Here is a 17,467-nt window from a genome sequence, read left to right on the forward strand (position 1 = left end):
TCTTAATTTAAAATGGATAATTTGCTTACAGAAATGAAAACCTGTCAGTACAGCAAAAGCTTTCATTTGCATGCTGATGGAAACATACACAGCAGATAACCAGCTATCCTAATTCTCAGGAGTATGTTGTGCAGAAAAAAATCCCTTATTTCATAAGTTCCTTAAATATTGTTTACACTGCTTATTTTAAAGAATTATATTAAAAGATCAACTCAGTGAGCCAGCATACAAAAGGAAAGCAGAAAGAATTAACAAAAAGCTGCCAGTAGGAAGCTAGACAGCCAACAGTTTTTAATGACTACGAATGGGTTCACATGTTCCATTTCAGCAGACCAAATATGCCATTAATCCATTGTTCAGTCTCTGAAATAGATTCTCTGCAGTTTGCTACCCGATTATTGCTCAATTAAGTAGGCATGACATTCACTAGAGTTTCTACTAGCTAACAGAAAGCTTGGTCCTGCATTCATTGTTAGTGGCAAAACGTTCCTGGACACCAATGGTGGAAGATCAGGCCTCTAGCATGACACTGAAGAAAATCATTTTTCTAGGGGAGAAGACTTCTCTATGTATGATCATTTTATATCTGTCCTGCACATACCTCACTTGTTTTGTCAAGCCACCAGTTCCTTCTCTCTTGAGGCTTCAACAAATGAGCACCATATCTATTTCTCCTATAATAATAAAAGGCCAGATTGTTGAGCTCATACTCATCTGATTAGTCACACTGATTTCAATTAAACCACACCAGTGATTAAGTGCTCCTGAGGGTGAATTAGGGATCCCCAATCTGCCCCCAAAGGACTTGCATCTTGGAAAAATAGAAAATAAAATGTTTGTTAAATGAATGAGACCAATTTTAAAACTTTTATTTTTTTCAAATAACTGTGCATATATACACAAACATTCCCAATATTAGCAAACACTCTAACATATTGGCAAGAACAGTAATATAAAAAATGAACTAAATAGAAAAGTGGAAGTTTTTTTAAAATTAGACATGAACTTGCACTGAACCAAGCAGTACAGGCAATACAACCAGTAGGATTTTTGACTGTGTGCTCAAATCTCACTTACTGAACTGACCAGGGGAACAAGAATCTCTACAACACAGTGGTGAGAGCACATCTACAAAGAAAAACAAATTGGATGGCATTCAGAGAAACATCAAGTGATTAATGGCCTACAGACACTGATCTACTGCATGAGTTACAATTAGAAAAAAATGCTTAAACATCAATAACCTCCAGAAGTTCTAAAATGACTGGTAATTTTGCATGCTTAGCTCAACATGCCTTAAGGGGCCTGATTTTTCAGAAAAAGACGGTTACTCACCGTAGTAACTGTTCTTCGAGATGTGTTGCTCCTATCCATTCCAGTCAGGTGTGCGCGTCGCGCGTGCACGGCACCTCGGAACCTTTTTACCCTAGCAACTCCGGCGGGCCGGCTGGCGCCCCCTGGAGTGGCGCCGCTATGGTGCCTGCTATATACCTCAGCCGGCCCGTCCGCTCCTCAGTTCCTTCTTGCCGGCTACTCCAACAGTGGGGAAGGAGGGCAGGTCTGGAATGGATAGGAGCAACACATCTCGAAGAACAACAGTTACTACGGTGAGTAACCGTCTTTTCTTCTTCGAGTGATTGCTCCTATGCATTCCAGTCAGGTGATTCCCAAGCCTTACCTAGGCGGTGGGGTCGGAGTGAGACGTGGCGGAGTGTAATACCGCTGAGCCGAAGGCTGCGTCGTCTCGAGACTGCTGCACCAACGCATAGTGGGAGGCGAAGGGGTGGACCGAAGACCAGGTGGCCGCTCGACAGATGTCCTGGATGGGGACATGGGCCAGGAAGGCGGCGGACGAGGCGTGCGCTCTCGTTGAGTGAGCAGTGAGGCGGCATGGTGGCACGCGAGCAAGCTCGTAGCACGTCCGAATGCATGCTGTAACCCATGAGGAAATCCGCTGTGAGGAAACCGGCTCGCCCTTCATGCGGTCGGCGACTGCTATAAACAGCTGGGGCGAACGCCGGAAGGGCTTCGTCCGCTCGATGTAAAAAGCGAGCGCCCTGTGGACGTCGAGGGTGTGAAGCTGTTGCTCCCGAGGCGAGGCATGCGGCTTCGGAAAGAAGACCGGGAGGAAGATCTCCTGGTTCAGGTGGAAGGCCGAGACCACCTTAGGGAGGAAGGCCGGATGCGGTCAAAGCTGCACCTTGTCCCCGTGGAAGACAGTGTAGGGTGGACCCACCGTTAGAGCACGGAGCTCAGAGACTCGTCTCGCTGATGTAATGGCGACGAGGAAGGCCGTCTTCCAGGAGAGGTAGAGCAGGGAGCACGTGGCCAAGGGCTCGAAGGGGGGACCCATCAGCTTGGCCAGCACGAGGTTCAAATCCCAGGTCGGGGCAGGACGCCGCACCGGCGGGTACAAGCGGTCCAGGCCTTTAAGGAAGCGGGAAACCATCTGGTTGGAGAAGATGGACCGACCTTCCACGGATGGACGAAAGGCGGACACTGCTGCCAGGTGAACTCTTAAGGAGGAGACCGCAAGACCTTGCTCCTTAAGGTACCAAAGGTAGTCCAGGATGGTAGGAACAGGGACTACGAAGGGATTGAGGCCTCGTTGGTCACACCAGAGCGCAAACCGCTTCCATTTCGCCAGATAGGTGGAGCGAGTGGAAGGCTTTCTGCTCTCTAGCAGGACTTGCTGTACTGCCGCCGAACAGTCCCTCTCTGCGTGGGTCAACCACTCAGGTACCAAGCTGTAAGATGGAGGGACTGTAGGCTCGGATGGCGGAGTCTGCCGAAGTCCTGAGTGATGAGGTCCGGCCACAACGGAAGGGGGATGGGATCCCGAATGGAGAGCTCGAGCAGCAGGGAGTACCAATGTTGCCTCGGCCAGGCCGGAGCCACGAGAATGACGATGGCTCTGTCCCTCCGAAGCTTCTGTAACACTCGGTGGACGAGCGGGAACGGAGGGAAGGCATAGAGGAGTTGATCCTTCCAGCAGTACAGGAAGGCGTCCGACAGGGAGCCCGGCGCGTGACCCCGGAACGAGCAGAACAGGTGGCACTTCCTGTTCGCCTTGGAGGCGAATAGGTCTATCCGGGGAAACCCCCACCTGCGGAAGATTGTGTGCACCACGCCGGGACGGAGAGACCACTCGTGGGAGAAGAAAGACCTGTTGAGATGGTCGGCCAGCGTGTTCTGCACTCCCGGAAGAAAGGACGCTTCTAGGTGAATGGAGTGGGTCACGCAGAAGTGCCACAGGAGCATCGCCTCCTTGCAGAGGAGGGAGGAGCGGGCTCCGCCCTGTTTGTTCACGTAGAACATAGCTGACGTATTGTCCGTGAACACTGTCACACAGCGGCCTTGCAGGTGGGTGCAGAAGGTGCGACAGGCCAGACGGATCGCTTGCAGCTCGCGGACATTGATGTGTAGAGCGAGCTCCTGGGGCGACCACAGGTCTTGGGTGTGAAGTTCGCCCAGGTGAGCTCCCCAACCGAGCGCTGAGGCATCCGTGGTCAGAGTGGCGGACGGGCGAGGAGGATGGAACGGGACTCCCGCACAGACAATCTCCGGGTCTAGCCACCAGTTGAGGGACTCGAGGGTTGACCTGGAGACTGTGACCACCATATCGATGGGATCTCGATGCGGCCGGTACACCGACGCGAGCCAAGACTGGAATGGGCGGAGGTGAAGCCGCACGTACGCGGTGACGTACCTGCATGATGCCATGTGGCCCAGGAGGCGGAGGCAGGAGCGCACCGTCGTGGTTGGGAAGGAGACGAGGTCCCGGATGAGGGCGACCATCGCCTGATGTCGAGATCGCGGTAAGCAAGCCCGGGCTAACGAGGAGTCGAGGACCGCTCCAATGAACTCCACCCGCTGCGACGGGATCAAGGTGGACTTCTCGGTGTTGATGAGAAGACCGAGTCGTCGGAAGAGGGACAGTATGTCTGTCAACTGGCCCATCACCAGCTGTCGAGACTGTCCGCGAACCAGCCAGTCGTCGAGATACGGGTAGACATGTATCCAACGACGGCGGAGGGCTGCGGCAACCACCGCCATGCATTTGGTAAATACCCTCGGTGCGGTGGAGAGCCCGAACAGCAACACGGCGAACTGGTAGTGGGCGTTGTTGACCACAAACCGGAGGTAACGTCGATGGGGAGGATAGATCGCGACATGGAAGTAGGCGTCCTTCATGTCGAGGGCGGCAAACCAGTCTCCCGGATCCAGAGAGGGAATGATGGTCCCCAAGGTGACCATGCGAAACTTGGGCTTGAGCAGGTACTTGTTCAGCTCACGAAGGTCCAGGATAAGACGTAGCCCCCCTTTCGCTTTGGGGATGAGAAAATAACGGGAGTAGAATCCCCTGCCCCGCCTGTCTTGAGGCACTGCTTCTATGGCACCCACGCTCAACAGAGTCTGGACCTCTTGTAAGAGGACTTGCTCGTGAGAGGGGTCCCTGAAGAGGGACAGGGAGGGTGGGTGGGAAGGCAGGGGCGAAACAAATTGAAGGCGGTATCCCGACTGGACTGTTTGAAGCACCCAGTTGTCTGTTGTTAATTGGGACCACGCCGAAAAGAAATGGGAAAGGCGGTCGTAAAATAAAGGGGTAGGATCCGATAGGGAGAGTGATGGGCCGTCCTCGTGCGTCCCATCAAAAGGCCTGCTTGGACCCCTGAGGGGCCTTGGAAGAGGCCTGGCCCTGGCTACGCCTATTGCCGGAAGGACGACGGCGATTTGGAGCCGGTCGCCGGATATTGTACGGCTGGTAGCGTTGTTGCTGGAAGGACCGGGGGGGTTGCTGCCGGAAGGACCTGCGCTGTGTTGCCGGCGTGTGCATCCCGAGGGTGCGGATGGCAATACGACCGTCCTTCAGGGTCTGGATCCGGGAATCAGTCTTCTCGGAGAAGAGACTCTGCGTGTCAAACGGCAGATCCTGCTGTGTATACTGCACCTCCGGCGGCAGGGTGGAGGACTGCAGCCAGGCGATGCGCCGCATCGTCACACCGGAGGCTAAGGTCCGAGCTCCCGAGTCCGCAGCGTCGAGGGCGGCCGTGATGGAGGATCTGGACGATTTCTTTCCCTCGTCCAACATCGCCGAGAACTCCTGGCGGGAGGCTGTCGGCAGGAGCTCTGTAAACTTCGCCAGGGACGTCATGATGTCAAAGACGTACCTGGCGAGGAGGACCATCTGGTTGGCGATGCGCATTTGTAGGCCGCCCGCCGAGTAGATTTTGCGGCCTAACAGGTCCATTCGCCGCGCGTCCTTCGACTTGGGCGCAGGGGCAGGTTGACCGTGCCTCTCCCTGTCGTTGACCGACTGGACAACCAACGAGTCCGGGGTTGGGTGAGTATAAAGATACTCATAGCCCGTGGGGGGGACTGAATATTTGCGCTCAACCCCACGAGCCGTAGGGGGGATGGACGCAGGCGTCTGCCAAAGTGTGGTGGCGTTCTTCTGAATTGTTCGCACAAACGGTAACGCCACTCGCACGGGAGCGTCTGCACCGACGACGTTCGTGATAGGGTCGTCCTCTTCCTGGACCTCCGCCACCGGAAGAGCCATAGCCGTCGCCACGCGGCGAAGCAGGTCCTGATGGGCCTTCAGGTCTATAGGCGGTGGCTCCTTAGTAGACGCCCCGGCCACCGCCTCGTCCGGTGAGGAGGACGAGGACAAGCCCTGGACAGCGACCTCCGCCGAAGGACCTGCGGACTGTTCATCGGCTGGGTCGGGCTGCATGGTCTCCTTGCGGTCAGGCTCACGTGTAGGAGACGGGGGCGGTCGGCTAACCGTCGCCTCTGGTACCCTGCGCTCAGAAGCAGGGGCTCTCGGGGGCAATGGCACCCCCTGAGTCTCGTACTGGGCCCATGGCACCCAGAATCCCCACTGCTGTGCCCCCTGAGGTTGGCCGTGCGGGGTAGGCGGAAGGTGGGCAGTGCTGTCCCCCGCGGAGGCGACCGATGCAGAGTGGGATGGCCATGGCGGTGCCGAGGCGCTGATAGATTGCGCCGTCGATTGAGGCATTCCGGCCCCGGACGGTGCCGAGGATCGGTGCTGGTCGTCACGGTGCCGGGACGGTGACCGAGACCAACGCGTGCCGCGGTGCCGGGAGCTCGACCGGTGCCGGGAGCTCGACCGGGAATCGGACCTGCGGTGCCGGGAGCGGCTGCGCGGGGAACGGTGCCTGGAATGGTGCCAGGACGGAGACCTTTGTTGGTGCCGACGCGACGGCGATCGGGACCTGGTGCGACGCCGGGAGTGTGACCGGTACCGTGATGACGAGCGGTACCGGGACTTCGACCGACGTCGAGACGGCAACCGGTACCGCGATGGCGAGCGGTGCCGAGATCGCGATCGACGGGACGGTGATCTACGGCGGGACCGGGAACGGGACCAGGAGCGGGAGGGTCGTCCATGCCGTCTGTCCGGAGAGGGCGGCCGGAGCATCATGGCCGGTTTTCCTGCCGACACGACAGCCCGCGCCGGCGGTGCCGGGGGCCGGAGGCTCGGTGCCTCTATGAGCTGTATCAGCTCTCGCGCCAAGGAGAATGTCTCCGGCGTAGATGGCAGCCGGGGCTCAACCACGGTCGGTGCCGGGGAGCGTGGCGATGCCGGACTCGACGGCCCTTGCGGCGCCGGAGTCAATGGCCCGGTGCACATCTTGTGCACTGCCACCGCAGGGGTCGCAGGTGACGCAATCGTCTTCGCTGAGTCCTCAGTGCGAGCCTTAGCAAGTGCCTTCGCCAGCTTGTGTTTTCTTGAGGGCGAGAGCGAGCGGTGCTGGGTCTTCGGAGCCGCTGGCTGAGGCAGTGGGGCCGCGGTGCCGGAGCGGCTTGGTGCCGCCGGTGCGCTCTGCACCGATGAAGCTCTCGGTGCCGGCGCGGACGGTGCCGGGGGCTGGAGTGACGCCTCCATTAGGAGTTGTTTCAAGCGAATATCCCGCTCCTTTCGAGTTCGCGGCTTGAAGGCGGAACAGAAAGAACACTTATCTGTCCGGTGTCCTTCGCCCAGGCAACAGAGGCAGGCGTCATGTGGGTCACCGACTGGCATAGGCCTCTGGCACGCTGCGCAGGGCTTAAAGCCCGGTGCTTTGGGCATGAGCCCGCACCGGGGAGGAAAGGGAGGGGATACCCCCCTTAACCCTATCCTAAAACCTAACTAACTAACTATGAACACTATCTACACTAAGTACTAACAAACTATATACACAGAACAGTAGCGAGAGCTAGGGTAGTGGAGGACAGAGAGCACTCCACAGTTCCAACTGGCCGTCACAGGCGGTAAGAAGGAACTGAGGAGTGGACGGGCCGGCTGAGGTATATAGCAGGCACCATAGCGGCGCCACTCCAGGGGGCGCCAGCCGGCCCGCCGGAGTTGCTAGGGTAAAAAAGTTCCGAGATGCCGTGCATGCGCGGCGCGCACACCTGACTGGAATGCATAGGAGCAATCACTCGAAGAAGAACTACTGAGCACCTGTCCCATGGAAAAAAAGAGTAATTTTTAAAGATATCAAATTAGGTAGTCAAATTGAGGCCTCCTAGCAGTACTAGTCACTTGTGGAAAGTCATCCTGACAAAGATTTTCAAACACCTGAAATTTTTAAGCACTAAGGAAATTGTAAGGGGTTAGAATTTAGGGTAATGGAACAAAGTTAAGAGATGGAAAAGTCTAGACTATATATCAGAATTTTTATTTAGTCAGAACCTTCTTGATTGCAGGACTGGTCAAAATATTCAATAGCATAAGAAAATGAACTGAATACCAAATAGATCTTTTCCTTTTCACATGGAAAGGAAAGGAAAAGGGCAGAGAGCAAGGGGCATCCTGATAGATAGCAATGAATTGCAACTGGATTAACCAGTTCAAATTCAAGTGTACCCTAATTCTCTAATGTCATTAAATGTATCTGATAAGTGTCATGCGAAGTGTCAAAGAAAAGCTCATGGGTCAGTTATCACATAATGTAGGTGCAAGCAATTGATGGAAAGTTATGGACATACATGTATCTTAATGATAATTTGAGTTTGTCAGCCAGACAGGAATTACCCCACTGTGAGAATGGAATGTGGTTTCCCCATCTAGGAGTTACTTCCAGAGGGTGTATGGGGTGTTCAGGGAGGGGTAGCACCTCTGGTGTAGGGGCATGTCGTGTCCTTTCAGGGCAGCTCGTCCACCTTTGGTCCCCACCTGTCACTCAGCTCTCACCTGTGGCTCCCTGTAGCTGTAGCATGCGCAGCGGCCACACCCCGGGCAACAGCTTCGACAGGCTGGCTAAACCAGGTTGAGGGTAGCCGTTGGGCTTAGACCTCCGGTGAGATGGGGCTTTGTCTATCCCGAGCATGTGAAGACAGACTCCGGCGGATTGAGCGGATGAGACCTTCTAGAATAGGACCAACGGTCATGAAGGCGGTTTCTGCAAGCGACGTGGTACGCTAAGAGCACGGCAAGACGCGAAAGACGCCCTGGTCAACCACTGCGCCCAGCCCATCTCCAACCGTCTCGACTCTTGTCCTGCCATTGGAGCAAGATGGGATCTGGGAAGAGAGAGTGAGGCTGACTATGCGCACCTCTCCCTCACTTTAATCCAATCCACGTGCAAGTCTTGACATCTAACTTCCGTAAATTTCAAAGTCCTGTGGCGATGGGCGAGCGACGAAGCAGCAGGTGTGGATACACTGGGAGCTGTAGCCGTGGACCTGCACACAGGCGGCTCAGGTCTAATGGTCGTCTTCTTGCTGATCGAAGCAACAGCTGGATTCGGCGTCTACCTGAGTGACTGAGCAGCCCTTTTTAGGACCGCACTGCTCACCTCCGTAGCAAGAGGAAGGGGCTAGAAAAGGTGCCCTAAACATTGTTTGCTTCACAGAACCCTGGCCAGCTTACCGCGGCTGGAGGGGATCCCATCTTATGCGGTCGAACAACAAAACTTCAAATAACAAACCGCAAGGTGACACCACTCATTATTGGTACATGGAACATACGCACGCTTCAAGATAACCCCTCAGCAGATCGACCAGAAAGAAGAACAGCCCTGGTCGCTAGAGAGCTCGCAAGATTTAACATCGATATTGCAGCCTTGTGTGAAACTCGTCTAGCCAACGAAGGTCAGCTCACAGAAATAGGGGGTGGTTACACATTCTTCTGGTGTGGACGTAGCAGTGACGAACGTCGTGAATCTGGAGTTGGCTTTGCGGTTAAGAATCAACTTGTCCGCAAATTTGCCAGTCTTCCCAAGGGTGTGAACGACCGACTCATGACACTGCATCTTCCACTACCGAGAGGAAAGCAAGCTATACTAATCAGCGCTTACGCACCCACAATGACGAATCCGGATGAAGTAAAGGACAAGTTTTATGAAGATCTTGATGCCCTACTCTCATCCGTGAAGCGTACCGACAGGCTGATTCTACTTGGCGATTTTAACGCGAGAGTAGGATCTGATCACTACTACTCCTGAAGACATGTGTGGCTCATGATCTGATCATTACCAATACCATCTTCCGCCTGCCCACTCGCAAAAAGACGTCCTGGATGCATCCACTCTCCAAGCACTGGCATCTCATTGATTATGTCATCGTGCGGAGGAAAGATAGACAGGATGTAAGGGTGACTAAGGCCATGCCGAGTGCTCACTGTTGGACTGATCATAGACTCATCATCTCTAAATTAAGCCTTTACATCAAGCCAAAGAGACGTCCGCAGGGAAACAGAGCTGTGGTGAAAAAGATTAACGTCAGTAAACTGAGGAACCCCAATACAGCAGCTTTACTAGCAGAAGATCTTGACAACCAACTCTTAGAGCTGCAATTAGAGGAAAATGCTGAGAAGGACTGGGAACGCTTCCGGAATATTGTGCACTCTTCTGCACTAACGGTTCTTGGACCCTCACACAGGAAACAGCAGGACTGGTTTGATGAAAACAATGAAGAGATCAAGGCCTTACTTGCTGAAAAGCACCGCCTTTACCGTGCTCATCAGAACGACCCGTCGTCATCAGCTAAGAAAAATGCCTTTAACAACACTCGCAGGACCGTACAGAACAAGCTTCGCAAGATGCAGGACTCCTGGTTGAGTGCCAAGGCAGGTGAAATCCAGATGTTTGCTGATAGAAATGATGCCAAACGGTTCTACGAAGCCCTCAGATCCTTGTACGGCCCTCGGCCCTCAGGGAGCTCTCCTTTACTGGATTTAGATGGTGTAACTCTCATTACTGAGACGACTCTGATTCTACAGCGTTGGGCTGAGCATTTTCAATCCGTACTGAACCGCCCATCTTCCATTAATAACGAGGCGATTGATAGAATGCCCCAGGCGGATATCAACCACAGTCTGGACGTTCCACCATCAGAGTCTGAAATCCTACAGGCCATCAGCCAGCTTTCCAGTGGCAAGGCCTCAGGATCTGATGCGATCCCAGCAGAAGTTTATAAGGATGGTGGTGCAGTGCTTGTTGACAAACTCACTCAACTGTTTCAGTCCTTCTGGAATCAAGGGTCTATTCCTCAGGAATTGAAAGACGCGTCCATCGTACACCTCTACAAGAGGAAAGGAAATCGAAAAGTCTGCGACAATCATAGAGGAATATCATTGCTTTCCAGCGCAGGCAAGATCCTTGCATGAGTGTTGCTGAATCGCCTGATTGACCACCTGGAACAGGGTCTATTACCCGAGACACAGTGCGGCTTTCGTAAAGAGCGTGGCACTGTGGACATGATCTTCGCAGTCCGACAGCTCCAAGAGAAGTGTCAAGAGCAGAATCGTGAACTGTACACCATCTTTGTGGATCTCACTAAGGCTTTTGACACTGTCAGTCGTGAAGGTCTGTGGCGTATCATGTCGAAGTTTGGGTGCCCTGATATATTCATCCTGATGGTACGTCAGTTCCACGACGGCATGACGGCTCGTGTTCTGGACGACGGAGAAGCTTCAGAGGCCTTTCCCGTCACAAATGGCGTCAAGCAAGGGTGTGTGTTGGCACCGACCCTGTTCAGCATGATGTTTTCAGCCATGCTGTCAGACGCCTTTCAGAACAGTTCCTTGGGAGTCAGCCTGAGATACAGGACTGATGGGAAACTGTTCAACCTGCGAAGACTCCAGGCTGTCACCAAGATAAAGGAGACTGTGCTACGAGACCTCCTTTTTGCTGACGATTGTGCCCTGAATGCTGGATCAGAGCAGGAAATGCAAGCCAGAATGGACAAATTCGCAGCAGCATGCAATAACTTTGGCCTTCTTATCAACATAAAGAAAACCGAAGTGATGCACCAGCCAGCTCCGAAAGCCCAACACCAAGAGCCCACCATCACAGTGAAGGGGCAAAAGCTGCAAGCAGTGGACCAATTTACATACCTTGGCAGCACCCTCTCCCGCGCAGTGACAATTGACATCGAGGTCAACTGCAGAATCGCCAAGGCAAGCTCTGCATTTGGCAGACTGCTGACCAACGTGTGGGACCGCCGTGGAATAAGCCTTGCTACAAAGCTTAAAGTCTACCGAGCAGTAGTGCTAACTACCTTGATGTATGCCAGTGAGACCTGGACTGTATACAGGAGGCACGCTAGGCAATTGAACCACTTCCACACGACTTGCCTCCGCAGACTTCTGAGGATTCGGTGGCAGGATAAGGTGCCTGACACAGAAGTCCTTTCCAGAGCAGGCCTGCCGTCAGTTTACACTCTGCTTATGAAAGCCCAGACACGCTGGGCAGGCCATGTTGTAAGGATGCCAGACCACCGCATCCCCAAACAGCTCTTCTATGGTGAGCTGTCTCAAGGAAAGCGATCGCATGGGGGACAAAAGAAGCGATACAAAGATACGCTGAAAGCCTCTCTTAAGTCCCTGGATATCGACATCACCTCCTGGGAAACCCTGGCACAAGACCGATCGACATGGCGTACGCTGATCCACCAAGGCTGCCAGACATCTGAAGCTAGAAGGATAACACAAGAGAAGCGAGCACTCCGTAAAGCCAGAGCTGCAAATGTTGTAACAGTGGTGCCCACGCATGTCTGCCCGACATGTGGCAGAACATTCCGTGCCCGTATTGGCCTTACCAGCCATTTGCGGACGCACCGTGGACAGCTCACAACCTGATAGATGTTAAGGTCTTCTTCGAAAACGATGGACGAACATCACTTTAAAAGACAATGAGAATGTATTTGCATACTGCACGAACAGACCCATCAAGCTACTCAGGGAGAGAGAGACAAACCTCACACTATCACAGTGGGTGAGGAGATTGACAATCACATGTATAATTTTCATTCAATTGTAGTGAAGGAGTCAGGAAGTAAAAAATTTGCATTTTAGCAGACAACTGTTCCAGCAGGGAAGAAGTCACATGCCACTTCCTGGAAGACAGTTTGCATTATTGCCTACCTCACAAGCTACAAACACACTTTTATCTGGAGGCATCCTTCAGTCCAGAAGACTCCATTTCAAAGGTTCATTGGACTATAAAATAGAGGGGCCAAGAAACCCCAAGTTATCTTTCACCTAAGAAGATGAAGGTACCAGCCTTTTGACTTTGGAGGAGAGACCCTGAGTCAGGAATTTGGTCAGCCATCTCGATGGAAACGTGGTGAGAATTTTACCTTGAACCAAGTCTATCTTGTTAAGTTTAGTTACCAGAATACTCTTTATCTTTATTTCTCTTGCAACCATTTCTGAGTTTGATCCTTACACTTGTACTCACTTAATCACTCTCTTTGTAATTAAATACACTCGTTTTATTTTGAACCTAAACCAATCCAATACTATATTTGAATTGGTTGGTAACTCTAGTTAAAGCAACAACTGTTGCATATTGACTTTTTGAAGGAAAAAAAGAACCTTGACATTCCTCTGCTAGTACCAGGACAGGGCTGAATATTTCAGAACACATTTTTGAGAAAATTGGGGGTTGCAGGGAGTGGGCAATCCCTTACCAGTTGTTAACCAAGTCAGGTGGAGACCAGTGGAAGTCTGTGGTATTGCAGGCAGGCTCCAGGATCCAAAGTGTTGGTCCAGGGCTGCCCAATACGTAGACATGGTGCACACTTCTTGTTGACTGTGGGCATTCCAGGAAGAGAGCTACAGTAGCAACGCGTTGAGAGGCCCTCCGGCTTACAGGGTAAGAGGTGACAGTCTTCACTAGTCTGGACTGCACCCCAGACTCTGACAGTTTCCCAAGGACTTGACCTTGTATTTCTTCTACACCATGAACTCCCCCTGACTTTAATGGTGAATTCCGGATGCACAAAGAATGTTCTTAAGTTAATCATTTAAAATGCAATGCCTCATATGCTATGATCATCCCCCATTGCAGTAAGCTTAGCTAAAACTATATGTACATGTTTTCAGTGCAAATCATTGCACAATCATGCTTATTGATCATAGTTGTCAGATCATGAACTTCTTTGTATGTATTTCCTCTTTAAGAGGTTCTTATTACATTGGTATTTTGATTTTGGATGCCTTTAGTCTTTGACAAAGTCAGAAGTAATCATCTCCCAGCATGCATTTTGCTTTATCTTGTGCCCTAACTTAAAAAAACCCAGCTTCCATGCATTAAGTAAAGTATCTAGTCCAGTGATGAGCTGCCAAAATCTTAACAACGGGTTCCCTATAAAAAGTTCTGATTTAACAACGGGTTCCCTATAAAAAGTTCTGATTTAAGGGATGTGCGACAGCATGTATTTTTTGTACCAATAGGGTTACCATACGTCCATATTTTCCCAGGAGGTGATTAAGAACCGAAAAGCCTGACATGTCCAGGAAAATACAGATGTATTTTAACCCTACCTAAAGTTCTTTTTTAAAAAGATGGGGCTGAACTAGAAATGAGCTCCGTTTCACATGTGTGGGTGGTGATCAGGGACAGTCTCAATTTTTGGGTCTTTTTCTTATATAGGCTCCTATTACCCCTCACCCCCGTCCCGATTTTTCACACTTGCTGTCTGGTCACTCTAGGGTGTGCACATGTGTGGGTCCCAGCTGCTCCCTGCCCCCCCCTCATTAAAGCAGGTGTGCAGGGTTACTGCCCTGGGAACTGCAGGGCACCAGTGGATGTGGGGCTGGCTGCAGATAGGGGCGTGGGGCAGGGCTAGCTGGAGGCAGGGAGTGACACGGGCTGGCTGTGGGCAGGTGATGCAGATGGGCGGGCTGCGGGTGGCTGTGGGCAGGGGGTGGCTGCGGGCGGCTGTGGGCAGAGGCTGGCTGCAGGCAGGGGGTGGCTGTGGCAGGGGCTGCAGGCAGAGGCTGGCTGTGGGCAGAGGGTGGCTGTGGCAAGGGCTGGCTGCGGGCAGAGGGCGGCTGTGGGCAGGGGCTGGCTGCGGGCAGGGGGGTGGCTGGGGGCAGGGGCTGACTGGGGGCAGGAGGGTGGCTGTGGGCAGGGGCTGGCTGGGGGCAGGGGGTGGCTGCGGGTGGCTGGGGGCAGGGGGTGGGGCTGGGGGTGGGGCAGGGGGTGGCTGTGGGCAGGGGGTGGGGCAGGGGGTGGCTGGGGGCAGGGGCTGGCTGCGGGCAGGGGCGGGCAGGGGCTGGCAGGGGCTGGCAGGGGGCTGGCTGGGGGCAGGGGGTGGCTGGGGGCAGGGGGTGGGGCAGGGGGTGGCTGGGGGCAGGGGCAGAGGGCGGCTGGGGGCAGGGGCTGGCTGTGGGCAGGGGCTGGCTGGGGGCAGGGGGTGGCTGTGGGTGGCTGGGGGCTGGGGGTGGCTGTGGGCAGGGAGGGCGGGGGAGGGGCGCAGATACTCACACGGGGGGGGGCTGGGAGCAGCAGGATGCAGCAGGGGACTCACGGGGCAGCAGCAGGAGCCCCAGGGCCAGAGGTCCAAAGAGCAGGAGCAGCAACAGGGCCAGGAGGCAGCTCACATGGCTCTCGCAGCACAGCGCAGCGCCCCCCGGTGGCCGGGAGGAGGAATTACAGGCTTCCCAGGCAGAGCCCATCAAAGCTTCCCTCGCAGGGAAGCTAGTTAACAAGCGGTTCTAAAACCGCTTCTAAATTTAACAACGGGTTCGCGCGAACCGGTGCGAACCGGCTCCAGCTCACCCCTGATCTAGTCTTATAACAAAAGACACTATATCACCCTAACAACTGCTTGGAATTTAAGGCATTTATTTTGCAACAGCTGAATTTTTTTTTAAAGTATTTAAACAGCTCTAAATTATACCTAGCCTGGGAAATTGCATATCACATTTTGGCTAAATGTGCTTTGAGAGAACCAAGATAAAAGACTTAAACCCTAAAAATGGAGATGATTAATACTGAAAGTTCTAACTACAGAAGTGTCTGTCTATACTGGGGTGGACAAACTACAGCCCGCGGGCCGGATCCAGCCCCTCAGGACTTTGGCTCCGACCCGCGAGATTGCCACTCCTATGGTGCCGCGGGCCCCGCTCCGGGAAGTGGCCGGCACCATGTCCTTGAGGCCCCTGGGGGAGGGAGGGGCAGAGGGCCAATGGGAGCTTCGGGGGAGGTACCCACAGGCTAGGGCAGCCCTCTGTCCCTTGGCTCCCCCCGCCCCCCGGGGCCATAGGGATGTGGTGCCGGCTGCTTCCCAGAGCAGAGTGATGCGAGGCCAGGGACAGGGTAGGCAGGGAGCCTACCCTGGCCCTGGCCGCTGCCACCCCGGATCCACTCCAGGGAAGTGGCACCGGGCTGGAGCCCATACCCTGAACCACTCCTGCACCCCAACTTCCTGCCCGAGCCCCCTGCCTGCACCCCAACCCCCTGCCACACCCCATACCCCTCCTGCACCCCAACCCTGACCCCCCTCCCACACTCCACCCCGCTCCCTGCACCACTACCCTGAGCACCCTCCCGCACTCCACACCCCTTCCCACACCCCTCCTGCACTGCAACCCCCTGCCCCAGCCCTACATTCATGGCCCTGCATGCAGTTTCCCCACTCAGATGTGGCCCTTGGGCCAAAAAGTTTGCCCACCCCTGGTCTATACTGTACTTAAAAATTCAAAAATAAAAGTATTAGTTTGCAGGGGTATGCTGAAATATAGGTCACAGACTAGTAGACCAATATTATAGTGGTGGAGTATGTTTATTTTTCTTTTTTAAAGCAAAGGGGATAAACTGAACCCATTAAAGCTTTCAGTTCTATTCATTAACAGAACCTAGGACACCCTTAAGCTGAAACATCAGAAGAAATGTTAGGTAGGCAGAATACAATCACCCAAATTAGAATTTGGGCAGAAGAGCAGGGTTTGCACCCCTACCCTTTCAAAAAGTGTCATGCTCTGAGCTTAATATTGCATTACTGGTTTTTTTGCACTTAATTTGTACTTCATAATCACTACTGGTAACACTGTACATACTTAAGCCCTGAACCTACAACCACTTATGTGCATGCTTCATTATCGCTACACTTGAATGTGACTACTCATGTGCTTCAAGTTAATTAAACACATACATAGATCTTTGCAGGGCAAAGGCCAGATACTGAATGTTCATTAATGAATGAGTTTATCACTAATCACCTTTTTGGTGTAATATTTCAGAAGTTGGAGCAAATGCTGCTGAGAAACTCCTTTATGGGTGCTAGCAACCTAAATCCTAACTCAGAGAAGCAAGTGGGAAAGTTTTGTCATCGCCTTCCATGAAAGCAGGATCTGGTCCATTAACATAATATCATTGCTCCCATAACACGTGAAAACCCAAGATACGAGGCTTTTTTACCTGAAGATTTTATAAAGTAGACCCAGCTCTTAAGTTTGTAAGGTGAATGTTAGAGACATGAATTGCTACATCATGTACTGTGAATAGTATGAGGAAGTTAAATTAAGTAAGTATTGTTTATTGTTTTCAAATATACAAGCAAACAGCAGGACCAATCTCCTGCCTACCAACTAGCAAGGATCCTGTGCAGTACCTACTAATTCTTCCCTACACCTGTAACTCCCAGCCTTCTCCCAAGTTAAGTGCTCTAGCTGTATTCTCTCTTTCATGCATTGGGGAGGGAAACAAATCTGCACTCTGCCCAGCAATACACATTTTTCCTATTACCAGTGGCACATTCTTCATCTCTGCAAAGGAAACAGAGCAAGTTTCTAACATTTCAGTTCTCTCCTACCCAAGTGCTGATTGAGTAGTAGAAGAACCAGGCACAGCAGCAGCTCTCCTAATTAACATTTCCACACAATGTTCCTCTTCATTCTCTCTAGTCCCTTCACACCTAACCAGTCATAACCAGGAGCCACAGTGCTTGAGAAGAAACTCAAAGCAAAAATTTAGAAAAAAAAATATACAGTACATGCAATTAACTAAAAATCGACATTTGGGAGAACATGAGTGTTCCTTTCAGTCTGAGTGCATTGTTAATTATAATATAAATAGAAACCCAATACTGTAGAAGATAGGATGGTTTTTCAATTCTATTTGAAGGTTTCTTTATATGCAGGGTTGACAAAACAGTTATGACTTTATTGCTTGGAGTATGCTGTACCATTCTGTCAAACTCCACCTACTGGATTATTTTATTACAA

The 17,467-nt window shown here is 52.5% G+C and overlaps 1 protein-coding gene across 4 annotated transcripts in view; it reads left to right on the forward strand.

Annotated features, from left to right (window-relative positions):
• SEL1L2 (SEL1L2 adaptor subunit of ERAD E3 ligase) overlaps positions 1–12,477 on the forward strand; it is an 82,283-nt gene extending 69,806 nt beyond the window's left edge. For all 4 annotated transcript variants that reach the window (XM_045008762.1, XM_045008763.1, XM_045008764.1 and 1 more), the window contains exon 21: positions 12,308–12,477. In XM_045008762.1, coding sequence (XP_044864697.1) covers positions 12,308–12,457 — 150 coding nt within the window. In that variant the 3' untranslated portion in view covers positions 12,458–12,477. The remainder of the gene's footprint in view (positions 1–12,307) is intronic.
• The last annotated feature ends 4,990 nt before the right edge of the window (positions 12,478–17,467 follow it).

This window comes from Mauremys mutica, chromosome 3, assembly GCF_020497125.1.
Source record: "Mauremys mutica isolate MM-2020 ecotype Southern chromosome 3, ASM2049712v1, whole genome shotgun sequence".
In the NCBI taxonomy this organism is placed as follows: domain Eukaryota; kingdom Metazoa; phylum Chordata; order Testudines; family Geoemydidae; genus Mauremys; species Mauremys mutica.